A 17941-nucleotide genomic window follows, 5' to 3' on the forward strand; every position below is an offset into this window, starting at 1 on the left:
CTTCGCACTTATGAATCACTGAACAGGTAAGTGAGAGCAGTTTTTTTTAAAGCTGATCGCAAACCAGAGTACATTCTCCAAGCACATGTTGTAATTAGTAACAGAAAAAAAAGGCCTTATGATTTAATACATAATGTGGAAGAAAACATTTTCTAGATTTTTCAGAGCAATTGTGTATGCAGTAAAAGCTTTGTGATCTGGCACTTTAATATTTGGAAAACTTAGTTAACCGGCATTTGCCAGAGATGGCAATAGAATTCCCCCGTCAGTTAACTGGAAAAATCCAGCATCATTTTCCAGCATTTGCGGCAGCTGCATTTGTCTGGCCCTGAGGCAGTAGAGGAGGGGTAAATTACAGTACTTTATACAAAACAAAAATACAATAATAGTGGTAAGTAAGGTTATTTCCTTTCTTAAACATCTTTTGATTTTGGCAAAGAAGCTTGAGTAACCTGCAACCCCAACTCCCCCATGCATGTTGCATAACAAAGCTTTCACTGTATATATTTTGTGGTATTCACACACATAAGAATATATAATGGGAAGTTTCAACATGCTTGAGAGACATTACCTTGGATCTTGTTCTGTATAAACGAGCTCAGCATGTTTTCTATTTGCAAAATCAGACAGAAACACTTGGTGACATACAAGGTTCTTCTGACTGGTATAGAACAGAACATCAGTTGTAGCCCATTCTGGGGGAAAAAAAAGAAAAGCACAGTATTTTGTGAGATTGAAGGAGAACTTGAAAAAAAAAAAAATTGACCATCCCAAGAGATTTTTCAGAGAATTTGCAAAAATTTGATTTTGGAACATCTGAGTTTAATTAAGCTAAAAGTGATATTTTGTTTTTTTATCATCAGGTTAATAGTTTTAATCTGATTTAAGGAGAGAACCCAGGTTTTTGTGTCACCACTGAAACTTCCTACAACTGTACAAGCACTCCCCATATATCCATCAATATGAATTACGCACTAGGAGAAAATTCTTTGCATAGGCACTGAAGGTCTAATTCTGTACTTAGAACCAGGATCTCAAACTCAAGTTACCTTAGGGCCAGTCCTCAAATCTTCCTAGTGGACCAGTGGGGTGCCCCCTCTGGCAGTACTCCATAAGATTTCCCCCACCCAACACACATTTCTTGATCCCACCTGCTGGCCCATCTGTTCTCCCCCATGCTGTGCATCCCCTGGCCCCATCTACTGCTCCTGGGTGGTTTGAGCTCTTCCCTGAGGGGCCTGCACCATAACCACTGGTAACACAGCAGGGCTAGATCAGCTACTAGCTTTGTGCCACTGCTGACACATCCTTGTGTCACGGAGAACGTGTGTGCAGCTGTCCCGTCCATAGGTCAGTTCGGTGCACCTGCCCCACCACCCTACAGTTACTCACACCTAGGCTAGCTCGCGGGTCCCTGGGCAGACTGGAGCTAGCAGCAGCGGTCTGGACCCCTGCACTCACTGTGGCAGTGGGAGCCATGGGGAAGCAGAGTTACTGTAGTTTGCTCTGCTCCACTGCCAACTCCCAAGCCAGGCTGTGCTGGGGATGGGACACTCTGCTTCCTGCAACTGCTGTGAAGCATAGCAACCAGGTAGGGCTGGGCAGTGGTGGAGAAGAGCAAACTGTTGCATTGCTCTGCTTCCCTGCAGCCCCACCACACCAGTGAGTATTGGAGGAGGGAGGACAAAACCCCTGCTGTCACCCTGGGCCAGGCCCTCCCAGTAATCCCAAAGGCCACATCTCTCAGGGAAAGGCGTGTGATGCAGGGGAGAGAGGACAGAGCAGGGGCCAGGCTTGGAAGAAGGATATGGACAGCTCCTTCCTCCCAGGCCAACAGGGATTCACATGCCAGCAGCCATGCACAGGTGGGATTGTGGAACTGGTTGGGCTGCAGATGGCTTCTGGGCCATGAGTTTGAGACAGCTGGCTTAGACCCTCAGTTTCTTCCCCCACTGAGAACATGTGCTTCTGGTGATGAAGCTTGCTCCTCCTGAATGGTGAAACTTCTACATAATTATTTACACCTGAGCAAGGTGGGTTTAAGTAGCTAACTTTCTGATCAATGTTTTGCACAAGTGTACATAATCACGCAAGGTGGGAGACACTGAAGAATCTAGTCTATTGTGCTTTTTTCCTTTTCTATATTGAACTGTCTGGGCAGATCACTCTACAGGTGCAGTCCCAATGAGGGAAAATCATGGGCATGGACAGAACAAGATACTAGAACAAATGTGTAAGAACACCTACTGAATTGTCTATCTGCTTCATTCTGATCAGTGAATTGGCTCAGCGAAATGTTCACTGGATACAAGATAAACCATCCAAACCAGTCTCCCTACTTGCTAACACTAGTAGTAGTAATAGAAAATAAAATATGGTGTAACAAAGCTCTATACTCTCTTGCTCTATTATGTTGCAAGAGCAAAGAAAGTTCTCCACTTCCATTTCAGTATTCTACTGCATAGTTTACCAGCAAAACTAAGAGATAATTTAACTTAAGAAACTTTACTAAGGGCCCAGGGCTCCAGCCAAACCCTGACGTCAATGGAATTGACTTTAGGAGCATTTGAATTGGGGCCCAAATGATATCAACTGGGACTGCAACTGTTCACAGGTTTTAAAATATATTTGGCGCTTGGGTCCTAATTCTTAGAGTTGCTGATCAACTGCACCACTGACTTCAGTTGGAGCTGCACATGCTTGCTAAATTAGGCATGACGACTCTAATCCTGCAAATGTTCTTGTATGTGACTAACATTACACACATTCAAAAGGTTATCATCTCAATAGGCACATTCACACATATGAAGATGATGTGCATAAATGTTTTCAGGATTAGGAGCTATGTTTATCAAAAGAATGTATACAGCACTGAATGAGCTGCTTTTGTTTGAATGGCAAAACTTATACAATTATGCAGCATAAAAGACAAACTTTTCAAAACAATAAATCTTTGTACTCAATTGAGAGCCCACCTGCAGTTTTAACATGTGTGTGTCTTGTTCACAGACAAGACAAAATAGGTGATATCACCTCATCTAACTTGTCTCTCTCCTTGAACCAACACAGCTACACCGTTTTGCAATGGATAAAAGTTTAACACGGTCATACTTATTTTGTTAAAAAATATTACTGATTCAAATGGCAGTAAATGGAGAGTTTTATCTTGCTATTTTGCCACATTAGATTTCCACACCACTTACCAAAACTGAACACGTTTGGGATAATATATTCCACTATAGGTAATTTTTCAAGTTTCATAACAATACAGCTTGATTCTTCAGAATTTGAGCTTTTTATGCTGGTAGCCATGTACCTCTGATTTGGGGAAATTCTGATACGCTGAATAATTGCATTATGAAAACCAAGATCTTCGGTACTGAGTAAAGCTTCAACGTTTCCTTCTTCCACTACACAAAAGAATGCAAACTATTATTCAAGAAACAACACAATAAATCATAGTATTTTATACTTGGCTTTGATATTCTGCTAATGATAGCCATCAGAGCAATTTATTAGCATTAAATAGTTGTCTTAATGTGTGTTAATAAACATCATCAGACCTGATTTTAACGGTACAAGCAAAAAATGTGTTGCTTTTCTTAGTACATCTTTTTGATTTATTCATTTGTCTGGAATAAAGACCATACTTCTCAAGGAAAGTTCAGCTTCTAAGTACAAACTTTTGAAGTATTTGTGTGCAATTAGATGAAAAACATTTTTCACTCTCTTGGAATTAAAAAAATACATGAACTATTTTTAATTTTGTCTACTAGTAAAATGGTTTATTTTGTACACACCCAAACTGCTTACTCAAAAACCAGAAATTTATGATCATTTGAAAACAACAATTTATCATGAAAAATCTCACTAACTCATTACAGCTTTTGATATTAATGTAAATTGATAATACGAGGGAGGGAAAGGAATTACTTGAGTTAAATGCTAATGTTAACACAAGAAAAAATGGATACAAACTGGCCATCAGTAAATTTTGGTTTGAAGTTAGACCAGAAGTCCCCAAACTATGGGGCATGCCCCCACAATGGGCCTTGGAGGAATGTGGGGCAGGGCACTGTAGAGCCTGGCCCAGCCTCCATAGGAGACTGGGAGGGAATTTCCACCTAGCTCTACTCCGGTTCCACTCCCAGACACATTTCTGGCCATGCACCTGGCCCCTGAGCGGCTCAACAGTTGGCCCTGTCACTAGTGGTGAGCAACCAAAAGAGCAAGAAGAACCATTTTTTCCCCTGAATTCAGTAAAAAAAAACTCAATAATTCAAGAGCTGCAAGGCATGTGAATATGAGACAGTCCTTCATAAATATCGTCAAACATACTTTTAGTAGCCTTTATTTTAAGGGCAGTGCACACACATATCCCACAATGTACTGAACGTATTAAAGGGGGAGTTATCCAACACGCCGAGATCACATGTAATTTGCTATTTAGATATGTTACTTTTCGGCTTTTAGATCTTCACCAAAATATCAAAAATAATCATTTTTTAAAAATTTTGCAATTATAGTGTCAGGAGCCACAAAGAAGTCCTTAAAGAGCCACATTGGTTCTGAAGCCACAGGTTGCAGACCCCTGGTTTGGACACTAGCTGCATTTTCATTCCCTGCCTGGGCTAAGTGAGAAGCAGCTGCTAGCTCCCACCACAGCTGGGCTGGGACTCTGCTCCTACCCCCAGCCTTAGTTCCTGGCTGTGGCTCTGCTTCTAGCCCCAGCCACTATAGCCCCATCCATTGTTTCCCTGCTCCTGGCCCCATCTGATGGGGATGAGGGAGATGGACAAGGTAAGGGTCGGTACAACCTCAAAAGCTTGGGGACCACTGAGTTAGATAATGGCTTCCAACAGAGCATGGAGTGAAGTTCTGGAACAGCTTTCCAAGGGGAACGTGGAGGTAAAACAGTGGTTTCAAGATTGAACTCGACAAGTTTACAGAGGGGATAAAATTATGGGACTGCCTAGAATGGCAGGTACCTAACAGAGTGTCACTAGCAAAAATCCTCAATGTTACAGCTTGGGAACTAGATGAAGAGGGCTATGAGTTACCATAGAAAATTCTTTCCTATATGCCCATCTGGAGGATCTTGCTGATGTGGTCAGGGTTCAACTGACGGCCACATTTGAGGCTGGGGAGGAATCTCCCCACTGGTTAGACTGGTAGTCACCTTTTTTGCCACCCTCTGCAGCATAGGTCACTTTGCTGGTTTACAATATAATAAATGGTGGATTCCCTGGAACCTGCCGTCTTTAAACCAGTGGTAGGCAACCTGCAGTACATGTGCAGCCCATCCCAGCCCTGCACATGGCCTGCAAGACATTTTTTTTTTTTGACTGTTGGCCACATGCCATGTTGTCAGATTCTGCTGGTGTCTGTCAGCAGTTTCTCTCTCTACTGGTATTACTAAAATACCACATAAAAGAAGGGCCTGTGAAGTGAGGTGCACGCTGATTGCACACAACATTGACTGTGAGAGCTCTACGCTCCCTCTGCATCCAATCAAAGTGCTGCTATGGCTCACTTGGCACCCTCCCCATAAATTCTAGACATGCAAGCACACTTAGTGAAGATATTCTATCCTGGGAGACTGTCTTGGTTATGATAATTGTCCAGCCCACTGAGATGAAGGAGGGCCACTCATGTGATCCATTCACTAACCTAGGTTGCCCACTGCTGTTTCAAATCATGCTTGAAGGACTTTGATACCTCAGGCAGAGGTAAGCAGTCTATTACATGGGTGGGAGCGTGTGGCTGAGGTTCTGTGGCATGCAATATATATGATGTTAGACTAAATCAGGAGTCAGCAACCCCCCAGCACATGTGCCAAGTGTAGCATGAGAGCTGATTTTCATCAGCACGCAAGGTGAGAGGTCAGCTCAGCCCTGCTCCTCCTCCCCCATGCAGTTAGGAACTTGCCTGTGGATTAACCAAAGACCAGCTAATGTTACCAATCACCACCTAAACAGTAAGCTCTGCATCTTTATTTATTAAAGAAGCTGTCATAAGTAGGATGATTAATGACTTTAAAATGTATAATCGACACTTGGACCATGTGTAGGTCAAATTTCAGCACTCCACCTCCAAAAGGTTGCTGGCCCCTGGACTAGATTGTGGTGGTCCCTTCTGCCTTAAAAAGTTATCGATTTTTTGTTGTTGTTGAATGTATTAACTCACACGCTATTATTTCCCAGTTCCTGTCCCACTCTCCTTCCCAGATTCTCAAACTGGAAAAGCTTTTGGGCTTTCATAACATTTGTTCAAACATTTTATCACAAAATACCATTTTACCCTATTTTCATTTTACAAAATGTTTTAAGTAATAGACATGGCTAAGATTGAAGCTAAGTAAATTATCCTCAAAAGTTAATGCACAAGGAAAGGTCTGAGCAATTATAAGTACCAAGAAAGATCTTACCATTATCTGCTTTTGAGCGAAATATGCAGCCATTTTCTTCAAAGTAAATACAATCCCCAAACCGAATCTGTTAAGCACAAAACAGGCAGAATTTAAATTGAGTTTAACTTCAAAGTAGGGTGTGTGTTGACATTCAACTTCGAATTTCTTACTTCAAAGTTGTACTTCGAATTAAGCAACTTTGAAGTTATTTTTGTAGTGTGGACACAACCCTTGTGTCTTTTGAAAGAACTTGCTAGCATAGACGCAGCTTAAGATTTGAGGTGTGAGAGCCCAATCCTGCAAACACAGATGCATGTGCTTAATTTTAACTATCATCCATAGACCAATTGACATCAGTGAGACTATACACGGTACTGAAATTAAGAGTCTCTAGAATTGGAATCAAAGAGAGCAAAGGTGCTATACTATAGTTCAGGGGTGAGCAAACTTATGTCAGGCCCCACTTCTTCTCCCTCCAATTAGCAGGCCCCACTCCCCCACCTGTCTAATGTAATCCAAACCAACAGAAATTTTGGTTATATTCATATGGGGAAAAAAAACCACAACCTTTTGGCATGTGCAAGAAATTAAGTACATAGAATGGGAAAAAATTATTAACCAATATATAAATGAGAACACACATACATAAAAACAGTAACATTTCAATATTTTTAATGAGATGGATGAGCATGAAACCCAGCAGCCAATTAGGCTGAGTCCCCCTTACAAAATTCCCCACCTCATTTAAATCTTGCCTCATATAATCCACACTGTTTGGGGGCTGGGGTGAAAGTCCAGTTTACCTTTATTCTATTTGTTAATTATTATTACTTGCTACTGACTGTGGCAGAACTGTGAACATATACCATTTTACTGAAAACAGGTAGCATAAAGGCATTTCATAATACAAAGAGCTTCACTGCCCTTTCCTTGTACTAAGCTATGATGCATTTTTAATTTTCTTTTTCCACTTACCAATGGGCTGCCCATGCTGAATGCATACTTGTTATACATTACTTCTAATTTCTTTTTGATTCTTTCTGCCATGTCCATGTATCTTGCTGACATTATTTCCCAGTTCTTCTGCTCTGATTTCAAAATATCCTGCTACAAATGTCAATGCAATTAGCTTCTGATTTTAAATGGCCAAAATTACAGCTAGATGTTCTTGTCTACCAAGGTCACTTTACATCACTTATGAAATAAAAATTAACTGAAATTGGCTGGGGCTGAAATCCAAACTTTTGAAAATCATTTGCAAGTCATTCTTTAAAAAGTGCCAACGTAAAACAACTCATGTTTCTGTCTAGAAATATTTCACCTACTGAAGGGGTGGGCAACAATTTTTGATGGGGGAGGAGGCGCTCTAAGATTTTGGCAAGTGGTCAAGGGCCCCACTTTTCTATGTAAGAGGTGGGGGTGGGGTGGGGAGTCTGGGATGGAGGTTTGATGAAGAAAGGCGTTTGGGATAGGAGTCTGGGGTTCAGGAGAGGGTGTGAGGTCTCAGAGGAAGTTAGGGCAAATGAGGGTGGGTGTGACCTCAGCTGGGAGATTATAGTGCAGGAGGGGATTCTGGCCTGGGGGAAGATACGGGAGCAGGTTCAGGGTCTAAGAGGGAGTTGTGACCAGGGACAGGTGTGGGTGAAAGGAGGGTTCGGTGGGTTTAGGTGATGACCTGGGGCAAGTGATTGGGTTCAGGGTCTGAGAGGGGGCCTGGCTGCAGGAGAGTATTGTGGCCTGGGGTAGGAGTGAGTGCAGAACCTGGGAGGGAGTTGGGGTGTGCAGGTGGGAATGGTTGTACCATAGCCAGCAGCACTCAGGTGGGTTTCCAGGCCTGCCAGCAGCTCCAGGCTATTGTGTGTGTCTGTCTGTGCTGTGGTAGAGAGGGTCAATGGGAGCAGAGAGATTTTGCTACAGGAGGAGAAGTATGTGAAGTTCTCTCCTCCTAGGCAGTGGTAGGGGTGAGCTGTGGGCCAGTTTAAAAAACATGGTGGGCTGGATGTGATCTACTGTGTACTCCAAGTAATACCCACTTTTAACATTATTGAAAAATATCAGATCCTTTTTCTGCTTTTGGTTTATTGCACACATTCAACCTGCACCACTGTATAATTCATTTTTATTGCTTCCCCTCTACAATCAGTCAGATATGGCTTGATCCTCCAGTTCAATCTGTGCAAATTCAATGGGGTGCCAGTGGATCTAGTTAAGGAACTGAGGCCTTTGTCAGTTTTCCCTGATGAGAACTGAACAACAGAAGAAGATAAACAGTTTTAATAAATAAGAAAGTATACATGTACCACTAAAAACTTGGCAGGGGTAGGGACAGATGAAAATATATTAAATTTTTTTTAAAGTGCATGATATATTACTGCAAACAGCAACAAAGATATGAGACAATTCAATCAATGTGCACATGCACGCACACACACACATGCTTGCATAGCACTTGTTTGCAATAAAATCTTACGGTGCTTAAACACCATTTTGAGGAGTTAAATTATCTAATAGGATGCTTACTGTGACTGGCTGGACTGTATCAATAAGGACAAGTTTTGTTAAGGACTGTGTCAGCTATTAATGGTTAAATCCTGGTCACAATAGATTCTCATGGGTATATGCAGTTCTGTTCTGACACTCTCATAGTATCTTTCAGGCAGATATTAGATTTTAGGGGAAAAAAGCTACAGTTTGTTGGGGGTATCATCTGAGATTTTATCCACTCAGGAGAGTGTTGGGAGCTTTTGAGATCTATCCATCCAATAGTCTCTGAGGCTTTATCCATTTGCTTCCCAAGAACTCAGTCCAACTCTGCACTGATCACTGAGGGTTCTGGGTTTTTTCATACAATCAAACTATACTTTCACTGGTCAGGCTCAAGCATAGGAATTGTATAAATGGAATACCATACACCCAAAGTTACACAGAAACTCCCTTCCATTATATATGTTATGTTGCATTCACAACACATTTTAGCACATATTTTGGGATTGGCTTGGTCATTTTGTGGGAAGCAATCCCAATTTACTCTTTACATCATCTTGTACCCCAGGCTTATCTTGTCTATTGTTATCTTATCTATTAACAGTTCCTTGTATTCCTCCTTTTGTTTCCAGTTTGCTGATCCATTTACCTCCCCCAGTCCTGTCTTCCAAGAAAAGAGGCCTCATACCTGTTCAATTATTTATGTCAAGCCAGGGCTACACAGCAATAAAGCTGACAACTGTGTTTTCTTGAAGCAGCACAGAATTGAAATGGTTGAACAACATCCTTTGTCTCTGACAATAACTTCCCTATCTCAAACTCTTTTGGAGGAAAAAAAACGGGGAATACATTTCTTTACATGTTTTAAGAGTGAGATGCCAACCCACCAGGACTGGCCTGGAGCCTCCAGGAATACAGCCAGTCAAAACTGGCAACCTTATGATGGTTGTTGGCATTAAGTTTAAATATAAACTGCATACCTCGCAGGACAAGAATCTCTGTGGCACACTGTGCCCTGGTGAATCCGTGCTGTTCCATGAATTTCCCAAACACTTTGTAAACTGCAATTTTTGTGATTTTATTCGATTGCAAAAAGCCATTATCTGATTGTAGTTATGCTTAAAGTAGGATCTGTAGCAACCAACGCTGAACTTCAGAGGAGGTAGAAAAAATTTCACAGTGTGATGCATGATGCCCAAATCTTCACTGGTCTGCTTGTATTCACTCTGAACTTTCCAAGAATCCAAACTTATATTGGATACATTTACATCAGGTATCTGAAATATTCAGGATGAAACTGAAGCAGGGGCTTCTTCAACTGTGAATAGCCTTGAAACCTAAAGGGACAAAACATTAAGACTAAACGTTGTCCACCTTAGTTACTCTGTGAATGACACGGAAAGTAACGCCAAAATCACCTTTTTACAAGAATTCCTTTGTACATTTCTGCCACGGGCTGCTGCTGCTGCAGGGCACAGCTGGGGGTGGGGGGACGGGCAGCTGCTGCAGGGCACAGCTGGGCCAGGGAGGGGAACAGCCGCGGCAGGGCAGAGCTAGGGGAGGGGAACGGCCAGGCCGGGCAGGGGCACAGCCGCCGCCGCTTGCCGTGCAGTTTCCGGTTCTGATGGGAGTAGTTCAAGGCACTGATAGCACAGGGGGATTTCCAAGCCTCGCCGCACTTGCAGGTGGCTACAGCCCTGCAGTCCCAGCTCGAGGCGAAAGCGCTCTCACCTGCGCACGGGCCGGAGACTGGGCTCCCGGCTCCAGCGGGTGCTGAAGCCCCTACTGCGACGCAGCATCGATGACATCACGAAAGAGCGACTCTGTTTCTCGTCGAAGCCAGAACCACACCTGACTTCCCAGCACACAGCAGTCGTTTGCGGGCATGCCCTTAGCCAAGATGGCGTCCGAACCAATACTATTCTCCGTTCGGCTGCTGGCACTCAAGACGTCTTCGAAACTTGAGCGCTAGGTCGCCATCTTGGTTTTGGGCAGCTGGCCGAAGGGTGACGTCCAATAATCCACCAGGTGGTTGGTTTGAAGGTATATTAACTTCTCCTGTCTTTGCTGTTTTACCCCAATATCATGTCTGAAGATGTTTGGTTTCAGGCACCTTCTCCTCTCGAGAACCGTAACGTAATTTAAAAAGTGGACATGAAACACACGGTTTTAATGCGCTCTTGTAGTGAAACCTGCCCCGAGTTCCGCAAGCCCACAGGAACCCGGGCAAGGGCAGGGACATAAAAGGCACGAATTTTCTTGCCCTTATCAAAGATGGCTGCTGCGGTTCTGCTCTCGAGCCTGGGTTAGGTGAGCCTAGGCGCAGCAGCTGTAAGGGCGAGTCTTCTCTCTGGTCCGGCAAGCGGTTAGCTCTCCCTCCCTGGCCGCTGCTGCTCCCCAGGGACGGGCCAGTGAGTGGCGCGGGGTTTGTTTCCCCTTGCGCCGCCGGGGCTCCCTTAGCTCTTCTCTAGTCTGCTCCCAGCAGCCTCAGCATGAGTGAGGCCACAGCCTGGCCTCCGGGCGTCCCGGTTCCTGCTGCCGGGGGTCAGTCAGCAGCAAAAGCAGAGGGAGCCGCTGAGGAGGGTCCGAAGGGAAGGAAGGAGGGAACCGCTAGAGCCCGGTGGCAACTACTCAGAGAGGTATAACGCTACTTTGCATTTCCTCCAGGCCTTTCCCGCCCAAGGGTCCCGCAGAGCCCCATAAACTACCGATGCACAAGAGCAAGTGACACGCAGCCACGTCTGGGGCGGAGGGAGATCATCCCATCCCATCCCACAATCCTGAGCAGAGGGGCAACGTGGTCACACACGGGTGTAGTTACGTGTGTGCTCTTGGGAGCTTAGATGTCCGTGTACTGCAACCCAGGCTGCAATTTTAAGGGCTGTCCTGAAAGATGCTCCAAACTCACCAGCATGGTACCACTGGCTGGGATCTAGGCTTATGGACACGGGGAGTGTCAGACTTAGTGCTCAGATCATTAAATCTCCTCCTAGAACAAACGCTGCACTTCTGTTGTGCTGTGCTTCACCTGAGAGCCACAAAATGCTGTGCAATTACTTTGTATGTTTTTGCAAAACTTTGTAAGTGCTCCTTTACAAGGGCTGAGGAACAGAAAGCTATGACTTTGCAAATGAATGGTGAAGTGTTAATAACTGCATTGCAATACCAACAATGAAACCCTTCACCATGAACTGAGAAAGCCTTGAATATGAATTTACGGTTTATCCATAATGGTGATCAAGCAGTGTCCATTTCTGCAGGCAACCCCAAATTCTTCTATTAATTCTTATCTTTTTTTTGCATAAAGAGACAAAAGTGGTAAATGACCTACAGCTTGTATGTTTCCAAATACAGCATTTTTCATGGGCTCACCAATTGAATTATGGAGCTGTGCAATTTTATAACCTGTCAAAGCGGCAGCAGCCCACCATAATGCATAAACACAGCATGTTAGAGTGGGTGTAAAGGTAGTAAAAGAGGAGAAGACATACAAGAGTAGGGAGAGGTGGGAAAGAGGTGATAAAGGTAGGGGAGGAGGAAAACAGAGGAGCTGTTAGGAGGAATGGAGCATAGAGTGCTTTACTATACATTAGGGCAGCATTTCCCGAACTAATTTGGCCACAGAATACTTTTTGGGTTTGGAGCATAAGCTTTTGTGGGCAAAGACCTGCTTCATCAGATGCATGAAACTTATGCTTCAAAACATCTGTTAGTCTATAGGGTGCCCCAGGAGTTGCTGTAGTTCTCGAATATACAAACTAACACGGCTACCTCTCTGATACAGATTTTTGGGTTTGGAATATGTTGATGGAACACATAGGGTTGGGGGTGGAAGGTTTCACACCAAACAACTGTTGCACGTAATGCTCAAAAGTTGATTTAAAAGAGTTTTTAGGTGTGTCTTATTTTACAAAGAACAGAAAATAAGACCAAATCATCTGAATGAACAACTATTGTCCTGATAAGATGGTTAGCAACCCTATACTTAAGTATGAAAATTAAAATTTTGGGAGTAAGGGAACTTTGAACATGCTGGCAATGATACTGTTGGAAGCTGTATCAAAAACGTTGCTAAAGTCAAGATATATTGCATGTAGAAGAATTTCCTGCAATTTTTTTTCTGATTATACTACCCTTTAACTCTATCATGTGCCCTCTTAAAACACAAAAATGTTCAGAGGACACAGCAGTAGCCTCTGTGGTGACCCACTTGAGAGTGTGTGGGGAGAAGGCTAATGTTTCATCACCGACTCTCATGTATCTGTGACTTTTCCCTCTGCAGATTCCTTGCTTTTTCATTTCTTCACTAGTTCTGTAAGTTTTATGTGGTACAGTGAACAAAGATCAATTTGATCTGACTGGTCGATCTGAAGAAAAAATATACTTTGCACTCTTTACCAGTAATGTTCAGCTGAATCCATGCATGTGAGAGAGAGATTCCTTCATATTCTCCTTAAACAGATTTTCATGGTTCTAGTTATCAGAAGCCAGCATTGGTACTTTTACAGTATAGCTAAACTCAGGAGATGATAGTGTTTAGATTGGCCAACAGTCTTTTTAACAATCATGTGGACTATGTTTGAACAGCTTCTGGCACTCATTTTGGGAACATCTGCACATGTAGTGGAGTGTACAGGACACAGAGTGCATGCTCTGCTAGTGTGGGTATAAATAACAGTGTAGATAGTGAAGCATGACCTAGGCAAGGAGAGTAGATTAGAGCAGCATTTCCCAAATGGTTGACCACGGAAAACTTTTGGTCTTGGAATATATTGACGGACACATACGTGCTGGTTGGAGGGGTGGGGATGGGGAGGAAGGGGGTTTCATACTGGAAAAGTGCTGCATGTAACACCCAAAAGTTGATTTAAAAGATTAGGTTTTTCAGATGTCTTTTATTTTGCAAAGGGATATGGTTAGCACCCCTATTTCCTATAAATAAAAGTAAGTAACATTTAACAGGTTTTAATGGGCAGAGGTTTTTTGCATTTTTTTATCACTAATCCCTTTAATGTTAGGAGTGATGCTGGAGAGTTGGATCTTCATATCAGGTGCAGCATCATGTGATTTCTCTGAACAAGATTCTGAATAGACTCTGATTGTTTTGGCACTAGTAGCATAATAACTATATTATTATGAATGTGTTGCCAATATTAATGTACCTACATTCTAAATACTATCCAAATACCTTAGTATTTTTGATCCATACAACTTCATATTTAATATCACTAGCTTCAAAATTTTTTCACAAACACCTATTCACATCACAAGTAACAGTTTGGGAAAACACTGGATTAGAGCATTGTGCATATGTTCTAAATGTCCGAGTAGTGCCTCTTACATCTACACTGCAGTTTACACCCATTCTAGCTGGGAGTGCATTATCTGAACTCTGCGTGCTGCTGTAAGTGTAGACATAACTAAAACAAGTATCAGATGCTGTTCAAACATAGTCCACGTGGTTGCCAAAAATGATCTTCCCCCCCACTGCCACAGCCTTTCACTACCACACATGATAGGGGCAAATGTGAACACTGCCAGCTTTTCAATGTGGCGTGTAGCTGTGTGTGTAGTGCCTGTACTTCATGTGCTGCTATAAGCATAGGTGTGACTTAGTGTTCGCTTACTAGAGCTTTGATAACTACCTTTCCCCCTTTGCGAGCCCACTCTTTATATTTATAGATCTGAAATAGTATTATCACAGTGTCTGAATGACAGAGCAGTTTTACCAGATCTTGCAAAGAACGGTCTGATTTAACATAAGGGGTAAAGGAGGGCATTTCATTTTTGTTGTTGGTCTAAAACTGTGGCTTATAGTGAAACAGAACACCATTCTTCAGAACTGGATTGTCTTAGCACAAATCAGGTGGGAATAAGTTGTGGTTTCCCACAAAATTCAAACTGTGAGCTAGCTGTCTAATGGTCTCTCTTCAGTCTGTGGGGATTTCCTCAGATGTACACACTATAGTTGTGGCTCTATGGATCCCAGGATGTTAGAGAGACAAGGGCAACGTCTACAGTAGCCCAAAACTTCAAAATGGCCATGCAAGTGGCCACTTCAGAGTTTACTAATGAAGCGCTGAAATACACATTCAGTGCCTCATTAGCATGCCGGCAGCCGTGGCACTTCGAACTTGTTGCAACTCGCTGCCGCACGGCTCGTCCAGATGGGGATCCTTTTTGAAAGGACCCCAGCAACTTCAAAATCCCATTATTCCTAACAGCAGATAGGAATAAGGGGATTTCGAAGTTGCCGGGGTCCTTTCAAAAAGGAGCCCCGCGTGGATGAGCCGCGTGGCAGCGAGCTGCGGCAATTTCGAAGTGCCGTGGCTGCTGGCATGCTAATGAGGAGCTGAATGTGTATTTCAGCGCTTCATTAGTAAACTTTGAAATGGCCACTTGCATGGTCATTTCGAATTTTTGGGCTACTGTAGACACGGCCAAAATGTGTAAGGTAAAATTATTTACTGGATCAGTTTCTGTTGGTGAGAGCCTGTAAGCTCAAGTTGTAAGTTGGTCCAATAAAAGATATTGCCTCACTTTCCTCATTAATTTTCAGTTCAAGCTTTATTCTGTGTGGTGTTAAGATCGTCCTCTGCATATCCATGCACTAGCTAAAGGACATTGAAGGATACTACTACTCAGAGGAGTTTTGGGGCACACTAATATAATCTTAATCAGAGCAGAGCTTGGTCTCTCACTTCAGGCAAGTGAGAATTCTGTATCATTGAATAAGATTAGGATGAATGGCAGAACAAGATATCTCTTCTGTGTGAGAGATGGAGGAGAATTAGGTTGCTGAGGAAAACATTGGCATGTGGGTGGGTATGGTAGTGGGGTTGAAGGCTCACATTAGAATGTTGTTCTGTTTTATTGTGGGAATTGTGTGGGAGCAGGAGGATCTTTTCTGGATGTGGTATAGTTCCAGGAAGTTATTTTGTGTAGGTGGTTTTTGCTGAGTGAACTAATGTGTTCTGCTCTTTATTGCAGAGCTGTTGCTGATCAGTTGGCAATTTAGACTGCCTGGGAAATTTGAAGCTGGGGTTAAGAATGCACAGCAAAAAGATGATTTGTGGTACTAGACCTTTCGTTTCATGTTATGAAGGCAGAAGATGACTATTTAGGGAAGAATAATTTGTAAAGCAGAAGTTAAGTCGTATTTACCCAGTTTGGACTTTTTTCCTCAGGGGACAGGATGTATAGCTGTCCTGTTCATGCTATTTAATATATGAAGATGGGATATTGTGGATGGTATGAAACTTGAATGTCTCGTGAATGTGGCCCTGATTTTCTGTATAAATACCCAAGGCAAGATTGGGCGATGCAACAGGGTCTTTACTAGCCCATATCTTACATGCCCAGGAAATGATCTCTTCAAATGATTCAATTGTACTGTCTCAGATATTTTTATGGGGTAATTGTAAAAAGATGGGTGTGGAAGCAGTAGGAATCTCTTTAGCTATGCGGATTAGATTTAGGTTTGGATATTGATGAAACTCCATTTGGTGACAGAAGAAGGTATTGGATGTTCTACTGATTCTTTTAGATCGATATCATGCAGATGAAGTTACCTGAGAGGGGTAGGTGGAGTTACTCTTGAATACTCTGTGACTCTCATTTTAAGAGATTCTGAGGAGTACTTGTGGGAAATTGTTTGCCTGCTCTGAGCACTGTGTTTTGTTGGATTCTTAGGGCTTAGCTCTGTCAGCACTTAAGTTCATGGCATGGTAATGTTCTGAGAATTAGTGAGCAGTAGAGACTGATGAAAAATAATTAGGTACTGTATTAGAAAAATGCAACAAAATTAATCATTATTTAAAAAGGTCAAGTGAGGCATTATAGACTACATTTTCTTTAATATGGAGTTGTAACTCAACTCTCTCTGATTTCGTCCAGTTGTCTTGGTTGAGCAATTTTTCTAGGTCTCAACCCATGATAGTTTGTAAGTGTTATAAAATTCAATGGAACTATGGATGTATACAAAGATACACACGCTTATGCATGCTCCTGGACTGCTGGCGCCCTGTTGACTTAATGAGTTTAGATCATGGATGAGGTATAGTTGGGTGAAAACTCAGTTTGGATGAGGAAGAGGTTACTTTTATTACCTAAAATTGGTGGAGCAGGCCTGTGATTTGTAATCAGTTTCACCTGTTTTTGGATGACTGCATAGCAGACGTGCCAAGATTACACACTGTCTGTCACCATTTATGTGAGCTACAAAGCTTTAGATAAAGCTGTCTATGGCTTTGTTACCTTGGGACAAGATTACTTTAATGAAAGATACAATGAGTTAAAGGCAGTGATAGTGTAGCTAGGTGGGACTCAGGACATTAGAGAAACAAGGTGGGTGAGGTCATACTTCTGCTTGAAGTTAGGTGGTAAAAGACATTACTTCACCCACCCTTGTTGCTCTAAGGAGTTAGGGAGCAGTACTACTTTGAAATGAGTCAGGCTGTGTCTACACTAGCCCCAAACTTCAAAATGGCCACACAAATGGCCATTTCGAAGTTGACTAATGAAGCGCTGAAATACATATTCAGCGCCTCATTAGCATGCGGGTGGCCATGCCACTTTGAAATTGATGTGGCTCACCGCCGCGTGGCTTGTCCCAGCGGGGCTCCTTTTCAAAAGGACCCCGCCTACTTCGAAGTCCCCTTATTCCCATCTGCTCACAGGAATAAGGGGACTTCGAAGTAGGCGGGGTCCTTTCGAAAAGGAGCCCCGTCGGGATGAGCCGTGTCAATTTTGAAGTGCTGCGGCCACCCGCATGCTAATGAGGCTCTGAATATGTATTTCAGCGCTTCATTAGTAAACTTCGAAATGGCCATTTACATGGCCATTTCGAAGTTTGGGGCTAGTGTAGACATAGCCTCAGTGTTTAAAAAAAGCTTAACATTAGTTAAAACTACACCTATCTTTAAACCTCCTGCCAATTTTTGTGGCTTTTACAATAACTTCCTGTTTTATAAAATGTTGTTATCTCTCCTGTTTTTAACTGAAAGATTCATACAGATACAAAGGAGAAATTACATACAGGGAAACAGA

The 17941-nt window shown here is 42.8% G+C and overlaps 2 protein-coding genes across 8 annotated transcripts in view; one reads left to right on the forward strand and one right to left on the reverse strand.

Moving 5' to 3' along the window:
* PREPL (prolyl endopeptidase like) overlaps positions 1–10892 on the reverse strand; it is a 36518-nt gene extending 25626 nt beyond the window's left edge. For 2 of the 4 annotated variants that reach the window (XM_074989629.1, XM_074989626.1), the window contains exons 1-6: positions 10625–10892; positions 9874–10230; positions 7385–7516; positions 6428–6494; positions 3204–3410; positions 572–695 (exon numbers count right to left, since the gene is read on the reverse strand). In XM_074989629.1, coding sequence (XP_074845730.1) covers positions 572–695; positions 3204–3410; positions 6428–6494; positions 7385–7516; positions 9874–10083 — 740 coding nt within the window. In that variant the 5' untranslated portion in view covers positions 10084–10230; positions 10625–10892. Of the gene's footprint in view, positions 1–571; positions 696–3203; positions 3411–6427; positions 6495–7384; positions 7517–9873; positions 10231–10311; positions 10444–10624 lie in introns of those variants that run through there. The other 2 variants (XM_074989627.1, XM_074989630.1) reach the window with 2 other exon arrangements.
* Positions 10893–11185: 293 nt separating this feature from the next.
* CAMKMT (calmodulin-lysine N-methyltransferase) overlaps positions 11186–17941 on the forward strand; it is a 339010-nt gene continuing 332254 nt past the window's right edge. For all 4 annotated transcript variants that reach the window (XM_074989632.1, XM_074989634.1, XM_074989633.1 and 1 more), the window contains exon 1: positions 11186–11532. In XM_074989632.1, coding sequence (XP_074845733.1) covers positions 11386–11532 — 147 coding nt within the window. In that variant the 5' untranslated portion in view covers positions 11186–11385. The remainder of the gene's footprint in view (positions 11533–17941) is intronic.

Source organism: Carettochelys insculpta, chromosome 3 (assembly GCF_033958435.1).
Source record: "Carettochelys insculpta isolate YL-2023 chromosome 3, ASM3395843v1, whole genome shotgun sequence".
NCBI classification, from domain to species: domain Eukaryota; kingdom Metazoa; phylum Chordata; order Testudines; family Carettochelyidae; genus Carettochelys; species Carettochelys insculpta.